At 44.4% G+C, this 13,791-nt stretch overlaps 1 protein-coding gene across 1 annotated transcript in view; it reads left to right on the top strand.

Moving 5' to 3' along the window:
- The window catches only part of USP47 (ubiquitin specific peptidase 47), a 100,188-nt gene that overhangs the window by 49,943 nt on the left and 36,454 nt on the right, over positions 1–13,791 (top strand). The window contains exons 14-15 of the mRNA XM_065402484.1: positions 4,801–4,877; positions 5,188–5,243. Coding sequence (XP_065258556.1) covers positions 4,801–4,877; positions 5,188–5,243 — 133 coding nt within the window. The remainder of the gene's footprint in view (positions 1–4,800; positions 4,878–5,187; positions 5,244–13,791) is intronic.

The following is a 13,791-nucleotide window of genomic DNA, read 5'->3' as shown; positions in this document are numbered from 1 at the left end:
TTTTTGAATCTCTCCTCCCCCCCCCCCCCCCGACCCCTTTCTTTGCCTTTTGTATCACTATTGGATCAAGAAATGGAAGTAGCAATGCAAACCAAAGAGCTAGGAAATAATGGTCCACTCTTTGTGGTAGCACTCTACAAGCCTTCATTGTAGGCTCAGTACTTGCTATCATGATGCCCCACCCCAGGGCAGTTTGTTTGCTCCTCTGAGCAAGTCTTCTGCCTGCAGCATGGTCTGTCATCAGTCACCATCTGTGCAATATAGCAAGTTAATTGGGTGGTGTTAATTCTCAAGAAATATGAGAGATTTCCGGATATAGGAAGAGGCAAGGTTACCTGCTTCAGCTGATTAGGACATGTTATGGCTTCTCCATGCTGCTTTATCCTGTTTAATAGAAATCTTCGTTTTTTTAGGCTAATTTTGCTCTTTATTTACTGTCCCCCTTCTTCCACACCACCTCTGTACAAAAGAAAACACAACATATTCTTTCTGGCTAAAGATTTTGAGAAGTCTAACATTCCCATCTCTCTTCCCTTAAGGAATTGTTCCCTGACCCTAGGAGAAAAGTTCATGGTCCTGGCACTGTCTTCCTGTAAAGACTTTGAGGATGGTTCTGATGAACTTCCATAAGGCATCCTGATGATTAAGGGAGGGAAAGTCTTATAGGAGTGGAAGTCTCCTATTAAATGTGAAAGCCTTGTCCGCTTTAGTCTTATGCCTTCCCTTTTAAAATACACAAGGGCAACTTCCTGCTTGCTTAAAGAGTTAATGTAATAGTTCTGCCATAATTCAAAGGTAGTGGAGTTAATCCTGTCCTGCTCCAAAGCTTCACATATCTTTACCTTAGTAAAGCTTTTGATACTGTCTCCATGACCTTCTCATAAGCAAACTAGGGAAATGCAACCTAGATGGTGCTACTATAAGATGGGTGCAAAACTGGTTGGAAAAACGTTCCCTGAGAGTAGTTATCAATAGTTCACAGTAATGCTGGGCATAACAAGTGGGGTCCTCCAGGGATCGGTTCTGGGTCCGGTTCAGTTCAATATCTTCATCAATGATTTAGATAATGGCATAAAGAGTACACTTATAAAGTTTGCGGACGATACCAAATTGGGAGGGGTTGCAAGTGCTTTGGGGGATAGGATTAAAATTCAAAATGATCTGGACCAACTGGAGAAATGGACTGAAATAAATACGATGAAATTCAATAAGGACAAATGCAAAGTACTCAATTTAGGAAAGAACAATCAGTTGCACACATACAAAATGGGAAATGACTGCCTAGGAAGGAGTACTGTGGAAAGGGATCTGGAGGTCATAGTGGACAACAAACTAAATATGAGTCAACACAGGGTCGCTCGGGGGGGAGGGGGGGCAATTTGCCCCGGGCCCCACAGGGGTCCCCACGAAAATATAGTATTATATAGTATTGCAACTTTTTTTATGGAAGGGGTCCCCGAAATTGCTTTGCCCTAGGCCCCCTGAAGCCTCTGGGCGGCCCTGAGTCAACAGTGTCACACTGTTGCAAAAAAAAGCGAACGTAATTCTGGGATGTATTAGCAGGAATGTTGTAAGCAAGACATGAGAAGTAATTCTACCGCTCTACTCTGCTGATTAGGCCTCAGCTGGAGTATTGTGTCCAGTTCTGGGTGCCACATTTCAGGAAAGATGTGGAGAAATTGGAAAAAGTCCAGAGACGAGAAGACAGAGAGGGGACAGAACCATTTTCAAGTACATAAAAGGTTGTTACAAGGAGGAGGGAGAAGAATTGTTCTTAACCTCTGAGGATAGGACAAGAATAGGGCTATAAGGTGGATAGAAAGCTGGCTAGATCAGCAGGCTCAACTGGTAGCGATCAACGGCTCGATGTCTAGCTGGCAGCTGGTGTCAAGTGGAGTGCCCCAGGAATCCATCCTGGGGCTGATTTTGTTCATTAATGTTTTGTTTTTATTAATTTGTTCATTAACATCTTCATTAATGATCTGGATGATGGGATGGATTGCACCCTCAGCAAGTTTGCAGATGACAATAAGCTGGGGGGTAGAGGTAGATATGCTGAAGGGTAGGGATCGGGTTCAGAGTGACCTAAACAAATTGGAGGTTTGGGTCAAAAGAAATCTGATGAGGTTCAACAAGGACAAGTGCAGAGTCCTGCACCTAGGACAGAAGAATCCCATGCACTGCTACAGGCTGGGGATGACTGGCTAAGCGGCAGTTCTGCAGAAAAGGACCTGGGAATTACAGTGGACGAGAAGCTGGATATGAGTCAACAGTGTGCCCTTGTTGCCAAGAAGGCTAACGGCATATTTGGCTGCATTAGTAGGAGCGTTGCCAGCAGATCGAGGGAAGTGATTATTCCCCTCTATTCAGCACTGGTGAGGCCACATCTGGAGTATTGCGTCCAGTTTTGGTCCCCCCACTACACAAAGGGGTGGACAAATTGGAGAGAGTCCAGCGGAGGGCAACGAAAATGATTAGGGGGCTGGGGCACATGACTTACGAGGAGAGGCTGAGGGAACTGGGCTTGTTTAGTCTGCAGAAGATTAGAGTGGGAGGGGGCGAGAGGGGATTTGATAGCAGCCTTCAACTACCTGAAGGGTTTCAGAGAGGATGGAGCTAGGCTGTTCTCAGTGATACCAGATGACAGAACAAGAAGCAATGGTCTCAAGTTGCAGTGGGGGAGTGTCAAGGCTATATCCCCACTTTGAACTTTAGGGTACAAGTGTGGGGGCCTGCATGAGGACTTCTAAGCTTAACTACCAGCTTAGTTCTGGTCCGCTGCCACCATTCCCTTCCCTGGGAAGCTTTGAGAAATCTTTCACCAATTCCCTGGTGAATACAGATCCAAACCCCTTGGATCTAAAAACAAGGAGAAATTGACCCTTCCCCCCTCCTTCCTTTCACCAACTCCTGGTGAATACAGATCCAACTCCCTTGGATCTAAAAACAAGGAAAAATCAATCAGGTTCTTAAAAAGAAGGCTTTTAATTAAAGAAAAAGGTAAAAATCATCTCTGTAAAATCAGTATGGAAAATAACTTTACAGGGTAATCAAACTAAAAGAGCTCAGAGGACCCCCCTCTAGCCCAGGTTCAAAGTATAGCAAACAAAGATAAACACTCTAGTAAAAGGTACATTTACAAGTTGAGAAAACAAAGTAAAACTAAGACGCCTTGCCTGGCTTTTTACTTACAAGTTTGAAATATGAGAGACTTGTTTAGAAAGATGGGGAGAACCTGGATTGATGTCTGGTCCCTCTCAGTCCCAAGAGCGAACAACCCCTTAAACAAAGAGCACACACAAAAGCCTTTTTCCCCCCCCCCAAGATTTGAAAGTATCTTGTCCCCTTATTGGTCCTTTGGGTCAGGTGTCAGCCAGGTTACCCGAGCTTCTTAACCCTTTACAGGTAAAAGGATTTTCAAGTCTCTGGCCAGGAGGGATTTTATAGTACTGTACACAGGAGAGCTTCCCTTTATAGTTATGACAGGGAGGTCTAGGTTGGATATTAGGAAAAACTCTTTCTGTAAGAGGCGGTGAAACACTGGAATGGGTTACCTAGGGAGGTGGTGGAATCTCAATCCTTAAAGGTTTTTAAGGCTCTGGTTGGGATGATCTAGTTGGGGTTGGTCCTACTTTGAGCAGGGGGTTGGACTAGATGACCTCCTGAGGTCCCTTCCAACCCTAATTTTCTATTATTATTCTATGATTCTAAGAAGCAATGGGCTTAAATTGCAGCAAGGGAGGTTTAGGTTGGACATTAGGAAAAACTTCCTGTCAGGGTGGTTAAGCACTGGAATAAATTGCCTAGGGAGGTTGTGGAGTCTCCGTCATTGGAGATTTTTAAGAGCAGGTTAGACAAACACCTGTCAGGAATGGTCTAGATAATACTTACCCCTGCCATGAGTGCAGGGGACTGGACTAGATGGTCCCTTCCAGTCCTATGTTTCTATGCTAAATGTAACTATAAATCTACATTATTGTTTTACTGACAAGAGCTCCATTTGAAGTCAATGGCAAAATTCCCATTGAGTCAAGATTTTATCCTAGATTTCTGTCCCTAAAAAGCATTTAGTACTTACTCCCAAAACACTTACAAAAGTTATGATGGTGATGCTAGTGGATGCTCTGAGGACTGACTAAGTCTATGGGGATGTATGTGTGTACACACACACACACACATACAATATTGAATTTGAGGTGTAGCTTAAGCAAAGCCATACTGTTACTGTACCATTTTAAATTAGGCAAATCCATCGCTTGTAGTTATTAGGGTTTCTTTGGTAGCTGACCCAAAGTGTTTTAAGAGAGCTTACAACTTGCTTTTCTTCTACATTTTTCCAGTTGGGACTGATTTTTTTAAGTATGACCTTCTTTGAACTCTTATCTAACAGGAAATGTGCCTTCTGGGATTTTCTACATTGAACGTATTTACTTGAATTTTTAAACCATGTTATAGAAGTAACTTTTGAAATTCATATGGAAGTTGAAAGAGACTGTATTTGCTGTCATGTTTCTCATAATGCATATTAAAATTTGTCTAAAACTCACACTTCAAAAAAATTAAGGATATTTATTTTTCAACCTAAAAGGGAGACCTAATCACCTCTAGACACACAACTTTTATTTTCTTGTGCATTTAGAAAATAAAAAGAAACAAATGTAAAATAGTGATGAGTTTAGTATGATCTGAGTCCACATTGACTAAATTGTCAGTTTTTCCAATACTAATAAATGCTCATTGACTATTGTTACTTGACAAAGAATGAACTTTTTAAAAAAAACCAACTGGTTTTGCTTCTAGATTACCCAAGAAGATATTAAGAAAACATATGGTGGGTCCTCTGGAAGCAGAGGCTATTATTCCAGTGCTTTTGCTAGGTTAGTATATCTCTAATATTCTTTCTTTTTTAATATTGGTATAGTCCAACCAAACTGTTTGCATGCCGCATTATGGTAAAAATGGTATAATACATTTATGCAAAATAATTCTAAAAATTGATGACAATTTCAAATCTTCTAGCAATAGTATGAATTTCATGTTTAAAAACAATATTTGTGTTTACTGAATTAATATACAGTATTACAGTTAACATGTACAGCTATTTATTATATTAATAATTTTAATAAAAATATTTTATTTTGGCTTCCAAGTCAGATACTGATATTCTTAAAAATATTTCCCTCTTAGCTCCACAAATGCATATATGCTTATATACAGACTCAAGGATCCGACAAGAAATGCAAGTAAGTGTGTGGTTTTTGTTTGGTTGGTTGGTGGTTTTTTTTTTTTTTTTTTTTTTTTTTACAGATACAGATTTTGACTAAAAATGTTAATTTCAGAGTAGGAAGGCTTTTTAGAGTGTATATGGGGTTCTAATTGCTATGTCTGTTAGACTTGATATTTTTATAATGAGCGTAAGTAATTTTCATACATGAGGCAAAGTAGAAGTGCAATTTACTTTTGTAGTTACTCTTTACCCTTTTAAAATAATTTGCTCACTTGCCAGTGTGATAATTCATGGTATTAGGATAGGAGTGTCTGTTTGGTAGGTTTTACTGAAAGGTTTGTTCTCTTTGTCCTGTTGATATAACCAGTATTCAGAGGCCTTCAGGAGCAATTTCTCTTCTCTCTGTAGACGTTTTTCAGGTACTTTAAACAAGGATAATAAAAAAGCAAATAAGGAAGCTTAATGTTTTTCCATTTAGATTCCATTCAGCACTAGAACAGCGGGGAGGGGGAAAGGGGTGTGAGTAGGTGATTCAGCAGGGTCAAAGCTCTGTAAAGTACAGTAGAAGCTTGTTTTCAAAATATTAAATTGTGGGAAGAACCAGCATATTAAGATTAGTCCATGTTTTTTTTCCTTTCCTTTTATAATCCAGGGAGATACGGTCAGTTGTGGAAATGTACCCAAAACAGTAGTAGTGGCTACACAAAATATCCTACCACCTAATCAGTCAGAATAGAGGGGGTTTTTTGTTTGTTTTTTGTTTGTTTTTGTTTTTTTAGAATAAGAATCAATGGAATTACTGCAGAGATAAACTTGGTTTGTGATTTCAAAGCTATAGTTTTAAAGAAAGTAAAGCTCTAGTGTAACCCCAGCCCATTGCCACAAAGGGAAGATAGCTCAGCTTCTGTGCTGAAAAACATTTAAAATTGTTTACAGATTCTGACAGCCGGTATTAGAACTAAATTTAGCCATATCAAATATTTATTTATTTTTATATTGATAACAAAAATAGGTGTCTGCCTGGACTTTAGATGCCCTGAAATAATTTAATTTAGCCCTCCTCCCCTCCCCCCAGGGTAATGGATTGCTTTTCCAGTACCAGCAGATTAGAAACCTTTCCACCTCACATAGACCTCTTTAATTCTCAACACCCTCCCTGCCATAAATACCTAGGGGATAGGATGGGCCTGCTGATTAACAGATTTGGGCTCTGACGAACCAGAATAAGTAAAATCCAGAAGCAGTGATCTCTTATGGGGAGAGCGCTCTCAATTGCCTACTTCTATTTATTTCAGTTGTGCTAGCACGTAGATGCCCCACTAAGGATTGTTTACACAGTATATAATATAATGAAGGGTTAGACCCATAACAAGGGAGCTTTATCTTAAGCATCTCTGATCTCAAGAGGAGCAGTATGGCATTGGGAGAGAGGTGGTCTTGTGGGAACCATGTCGCAAACCATTTAGGTCTTTGTATGTTAAAATCAACACTGTGAATTCCACCAAGAAACTTATTTGGCAGTCAATACAGATTCCAAAGCATTGGTGTGTCTCTTCTGGCTCAGAATTATACTTAATAGTGCAGAATATAATTGCCTGATTAACTTCAGTTTCTTAATGGCGTCAATGTCAATGTGAATAACTGCCCTAAGGTCTTCATCAAAGAGAAGAAGTTGCATTTTTCTCTCCAGGTGCAGGTTGAAAAAGTGTTCTTGGCCGTACTCGCTATGTGGTTGCTAAGCAGGCCAGTATATCTTAACATGTGCATCTGTTACAGATGGCAGTCCCATCTATTTGTAGATGTGTGGCTGTCACCTGCATATGCAGTTGATGAATTCCATCACCTCACAAACGGGTGATAGAGCATTCAGCACTCAGTTGTGTGTGCATGCAAAGTTGTGCATATGTGTGTGGGGAATGGATTGAAAATCTGGCCTATGTAATAACATTCTGCCATTGTAACTGTATTAAAAGGAAAGCTAGACAATCATCAGTTTCCCTTAACCCTTTCCTGCTGCGTGAAATTTTAGACTGCATAAAATTGACCAGAAAGTCAATCAATTAGAACAGCTATGAGCAAGATTATGCAGTCAAGGAAATTAGCAGCAAACATTGTGAAGATAACAGCAAAATATCAGTTTGAATTGACACCTTGGAATTTAATTCAAAGAACTTACATTGATGGTTTAGATATATTTTGGACTTGCATGGTGAATTTTGAGCCTTCTGTTATATTTTTAGACAAAAAAGGTCATTTTGCAACTTCAGAATTGTACCATTCCTTGCTTGCTTATTAGTCTGGCTGCTTCAATACCAGTTGTTTCAATGGCAGCTATGAGAATATCCTTTCCCCCCCCCCCCCCCCCAAGTCCAAGCTTGATTTAAAACAAATCATATTTGTTTACAGTTAAAAAGCAAAGAATTTTCTTCCAGCTTGCATAGATACATTTTGGACAGGATACCACTGGTTCTTCTTTGGATGCTGGTCCCTGTATGTATTCCACTGTGGGATATACATGTGTTCCATGTGCCTGGAGTCGGAGAAATTTGAAAGTAGTGTCCGTTAGCCTGCATGTGTGCCCTTGCTTTCCTCGTGCCTTCAACCAAGGAGATAAGGGGAGGCAGGCCGACCACCTCTCCAGTTTCTTCTTATTGCAACATGCCTGTGTTGGAACCTCCAGTGTTTGGAGCTCTCCTTCGAATTCTTCTTTCTGTAAATATTAAACATTGCCTTTGTTGTTATAGTTATTTCTATAGTTTTAATAACTTTTAGTAAAGTATTTATAGTTAGGTAGATTTTCTACCTCCTGCCCCACCCTCCCAATACACTGTTACGTGTATCAGACTATTCCCAGGACTCAGAGCTTCAAGAATTGTGTGTCCTGCCCCTGTTCCTTTTCACTCAGCGATGACCATCTGCTCTGCTTATGCTGTCTCAGAGAGGCACACATCGTAGTTAGGTGTAATATCTGCCAGTCTTTCCCTAGCCATACCTGTGAGCCGTGGGAATTTTGGCTTAGAATAGGAGGCCAGGAGGCTGAAGTCAGACCCAGGCTGTAGGATCCCCTCCTGCCTCCCATACATTGGCCTGAATCTACATGGAGTACACCCCGTGCCACGAGGTCCAACTCTGCTACAGGAGAGTCTGTACCCACAGAGGCTCATCAGGAAGGCAGAGAATGCTTGCACAAACATAAAGGCAGGTCCCCTTCTAAATTGGCTCTTAGATCATCTGACACAATGCCAAATAAGTTGAGAAAACCTACTCTGTCAATCTCTAAGAACTTAAGATGTACTGAGTCCCTGGGACAGCACTCTAAAGCCCATCCTGTGAGGGCTCTTTCCATACCGGACCCTGTTCTGAACAGTCAGAGCTTCCTCCTGACCCTGCTGAAGACAAGGACTGTGAACCAGTTCCGCCTATACCAAGAAGTTTGCTACTTTTGTCTCCTGATGATGCAGTCACCCTGGCATCTCCGTCCCCTCTGGATGACCATAAACACTCAGTAGTTATTGCACAGGGTGGGAGAAGCACTCCAGATCTCTCTCAGGAAGAGGCCAGGATCACCAGCATAAACTCCTGGATATTTTGCAAACCACCAGATTCAGCCAAATAACACTTCCAGTCAACAAAGTTTATTCTTGAACCTGCTAGAGCAGTCTGGGAATACACCAGCAACATAAGCCCTTACCGCCGAGAGCAACTATATTATTTCCCATCCGAGGGAGCAGGATTCCTTTTTATCCACCTGGCACCGAACTCTCTCCATGGAGAGATGTGGACTACATATTAAATCTGCACCTTCTGACAAGAAAGCTGAATGTCTAGACTTATTGTGAAGAAAGGTATTTACATCTTCTAGCCTTCAGTTTTTGTATAGTGAATTGTCAAGCACTGTTGGCTAAGTACAACTATTTCAACTGCTCAAAATTCATGGATTTTGTAGACAAGCAACCACAACAAGATAGAGCTAATTTCCAGGCTCTTATTGATGAAGGCAAGCTGGTGGCCAGAACTGCACTTCAATCAGCAGTTGATACAGCAGAGACATCATCTATGTCGATGGCAATGGTCATTGTAATTGGTTGAGAGTCATGGTTACACACCTCAGGATTTCCCAGGGAGATCCAAGACACCATGGAGGACTTGGCTGTCTTCACCAAAGGGCTTTTCAGTGAAAGGACAGATGAAAGACACCCTTTTCAATGAAAGTCCTTACACACTTCAAAGGACTCTAGAGCCACTCTCCATTCCCTGGTAATGTATACACGTACCCCAAAAAGGAAATAGCACAGACAGCCTAACAGACCAAGACCGGCAGCTCTGTTTTATCACCAGTGATCTTATGACCCTCCTCATAAGAGGCAGAGAGTACAGAAGTCTTGTTTCCTTGCATCCTCACATCTACAGTACCATCTCAATCCCATCCGCTGATGAAAATAAAATTTTGACTGGAATTTGAGAGCTACAAACCATTAACAATACCACCACCCAACCCCCACATACCAGTTGGGGGTCGTTTAGCACTGTATTTCCACATCTGGAGTGCCAGGACTATGGACAAGTGGGTATTAGATGTATAGATTGGTATAGCCAATTTGGCTATATGATTGTTTACTTCCCTATCTTCTCCAAAACCCCCATCCTGTTCCTCTTCAGGGGCCATTCTCATGAGGGAATTCTCAGACAGGAAGTGGAGTCCCTCATCCAACGAGGAGCAGTAGAACTCGTACCTGTTCAGTACCAAGAGAAAAAGGTTTTTACTCTACATACTTCCTAATCCTCCAAAAGAAGGGAGTTTGGAATTATCTGTTAACTGAAGTTTCGCATGGTCACTGTGGCATTTATAATCTCATCCCTGGAAAAAGACATATGGTTTACCACTCCTGATATGAAGAATGCTTGCTTTCATGTAGATATTCACCCAATACACAGACGTTTTCTCAGACCACTGCAAATACAGAATGCTCCCATTCAGCCGTACCACTGCTCCCCAAGTCTTTGCCAAGGTCTTCCTGGAACTAACAGCTCATTTTACATAGGAGAAGACTGTGAAGTTATTCCATCTCAACAATTTGCTTCTTGCTGCCACGAGTTGTCAGGAAGCCCACAAGACAATCTCATTTATGCTTCAGCTAGTTTCTTCTCTAGGGGTACGTCTTCACTACCCACCGGATCGGCGGGTAGTAATCGATCTATCGGGGATCTATTTATCGCGTCTCGTCTAGACACGATAAATTGATCCCCAAACGCGCTCCCCGTCGACTCCAGAACTCCACCAGAGGCGGAAGCGGAGTCGACGGGGGAGCCGCAGCTGTTGATCGCGCGCCGTAAGTCAATCTAAGATACGTCGACTTCAGCTACGCTATTCTTGTAGCTGAAGTTGCATATCTTAGATCGATCCCTCCCCCTAGTGTAGACCAGCCTTAGGAGTTAAAGGCAACTTGGAAAAGTCTGTTCTTCTTTGAGTTCTTGCTCATGTTGATTCCATTCAAGATGTGTGCGGGCCCACGTGCACAGTCATCAGAGATTTTTGCCTTAGCGGTATCCGTAGAGTCGAATGTGGTGCCCACTTGAGTGCCGCGCTCATGCGTCAGTATATGAGGCGCTGCTGGCCCTACACCCTCAGTTCCTTACTGCCCATGATGGTTGGTCAAAGTGCCTTGTCTTGCATAGCAAGAGCGCTAGTGGTTCTTAACAGCCCATTGTTATTTCCTTTCTGTATAGTTTGTAAGTACTTAGTTAGCATTTTAAGTGTTAGTTGTTAGTTTAGTGGTTAGAGTCCTGGCTGGGACTTTGCCCTGGAGCTGGGCATGCCCCGTTCCCCGGGCTTTAAGCCGTGTTCTTCATGCAACAGGGTCACTAATGCATGGGTCACTTCATGCAACAGGGTCACTAATGTTGGCATTAGTGACCCTCATAGCAGCTGTTTGAAGTGCTTGGGGGAATCCCATATAAAGAAGTAGTGCAGGATTTGCAAAAAAATTCGTCCCAGAACCCAAAAGGAGATGGACCGCTTGAGAGCCCTCCTGATGGAGGCAGCACTGTGCCCAGCGTCGGAGCCCTCCTGATGGGATTCTGCTCCTAGCACCTCTGCATTGGTGCAGAGTGCCCAACCAGCACTGGGATTCTCCCAGAACCGTTCCCCTTGGCTGGTGCCCAAGAAGCGTCGGAAGAAAAAGGGCTCCCCAGCACCGTTCAAGGAGGGGAAGGGGGCTTTAGGCAAAGGACCTAGTTCAGGACACGTGCCCACCCCGGAGCTACAGGGGAGTACCGCTAAGGTTGGACCCCCTAGCCCAGACAAGGATCTGCCTCCAACTACTGGGAGTGGTAGGGGATCTTGGCTTCTATAGGAACTTTTGTCGTCTGAGATGGCCCATGCAGCCAAAGAACTGGTGGGCCTACCGGTCCACAGATGCCATGCCAGGTGCCAGAAGTGGCTAAGGCCCTGCAGCCCAAAGGCAAGCCATGGGACCTCCCCAAAGGGCAGGGGAGCACTATCGGTCCCCGGATTGCCAGAACAAGGCACCGATCCTCACTCTCCCAGTACTGACCAGCCTCCCAAGATTACCTTTGCACAGATCTTTATCACCCAGGCAGTCTCCTAGGCGCTGGTCCCCGCCGTTGCAGGACCACTAGCCATCGCAACACGGATCTCCACTGCCTTGGTACCACTTCAGGGACAGGCGGCAATCCCCGCCCTCTAGACACCCGTCTCTGAGAGTTAGTCGGTACATGCAGGCCTCCACAGCCCCGCCATGGTCACCGGAAGGGGATTGGTCTGAGTTGGAGCTGGGGTTCAGCCTATTGCCAAGGGAGTACAAATCCCTGTTGGCCCGTGAGACCAGCACGGTGTCAGCGGCATGGCAGCAGGGACAATGGCCTGGTCAATGGCCATGTTGGAACCCTTGGGGGATACTGGTGATGCCGGTCCCATACTTCCACCATGGAGACAACTCAACAGGCATCAACACCCAAGGAGCCATCTCGGGGAAGGAGAACCCGCCCCTCCCCTGGTGATGCCCTCGTCTTCGTCGCCGGCTGAAACGGTGGCCATGCCCTTCTGGATTGGCTGTCCCCCCAAAGACTTTAAGAAGCACCAAGCTCTCCTTAAAAGGGTAGCTACCAACTTAAACCTCGAAATCGAGGAGTTGGAGGAGCAATCAGACAACTTGTTCAATGTCATATCATCCTCCACCCCGGCCCGCATTGCACTACCTGTCCACTCGGGTCCTAAAGAAGTATTTTGTCCCCACCAAGGGGTTTGACTATCTCTATACGTACCCATCAGTGGGGTCGCTGGTCGTGTCCGCAGTTAACAGGAGGGACAGGTGAGCGGCACACCAAAAAATAAAGACGTCAAACGACTAGACCTCTTTGGCAGAAAGATTTATTCGACGGCTAGCCTACATTTCCGGGTATCCAACCACCAAGCCCTGTTGGGAAGGTACAATTTTAATTTATGGAACTCCCTTATCAAGTTCAGGGAGGCCCTTCCACAGGACCTGGCCCTTGAGTTTGCCACAATCCTGGAAGAGAGCAAAGCGGTGGCAAAGGGCACCCTCCATATGTTGAGATGCTACAGACTTGGCCACCAGAGTGGCCATGAGGCGCAGCTCTTGGCTACCATCTTTGGGGTTATCCCAAGAGAAGCAGGCCACAATCCAGGACCTCCTGTTTGAGGGTGCAGGGCTCTTCTCTGAGCTCACTGATGCAAGGCTGTAAGGTCTTAAAGACTCCTGGGCCACCCTGCGGTTACTGGGCCTCCACACTCCACAGCAGGCCAGAAAGCAGTTCCGGCCTCCTCCACCTTGGTCCTGGGGGCTTTCCCGGCAGGGGACCTACATGAGAAAGGACAAGGACAAAGACAAAGGGTTTAAGTGACACCGCCCTTCGTTCTCTCGATTGCCTGCTCAACTTGGCCCTTCGAAACACCACAGGGGTCAGAGACAGCTGTTCTGGGCCACATGGTGGTCTGCGCTTACATGGTCTGGCACGCACAGCTCCATCTCAGGCCCTTCCAGATGTGGCTCGCATCGGTTTTCATCCCCAACAGAGACAACATAAACCAGGTAGTCAAGATTCCGGACCACATACTGTCATTGCTCACTTGGTAGTTGGACCCCACATTGGGGTTGGAGGGAGTCCCCTTCGCAGCCCTGTTCCCGTCAATCAACCTGGTCTCTGATGCTTTAGCTCTGGGATGGGGAGCCGATCTGAGCGATTTCTGCATGCAAGGTTGTTGGTCGAGTCGCAATTGCTCCTTACACGTAAATGTCAGGGAGCTCAGAGTGGTACGCTTAGCCTGTCAAGCTTTCCTGCCTCATATGAAAGGCAGAGTGGTTCAGGTCCTGACTAACAATACCGCCGCTATGTTCTACATCAGCAGGCAAGAAGTCCTACATCTTTTGCCAAGAAGTCCTCAGGCTCTTGAACTTCTGTGTTCAGCAACCAGAAACACTTTGGCAGATCACCTCAGCAGGACCTTCTCGTCTCCCCATGAGCGGTCGCTCCATCCAGAGGTAGTCAGCATCATTTTCTACATGTGGGGGACTCCCCAGGTG

Source organism: Emys orbicularis, chromosome 4 (assembly GCF_028017835.1).
Source record: "Emys orbicularis isolate rEmyOrb1 chromosome 4, rEmyOrb1.hap1, whole genome shotgun sequence".
NCBI classification, from domain to species: Eukaryota; Metazoa; Chordata; order Testudines; family Emydidae; genus Emys; species Emys orbicularis.
This window is presented reverse-complemented; position numbering and strand designations above follow the sequence as displayed.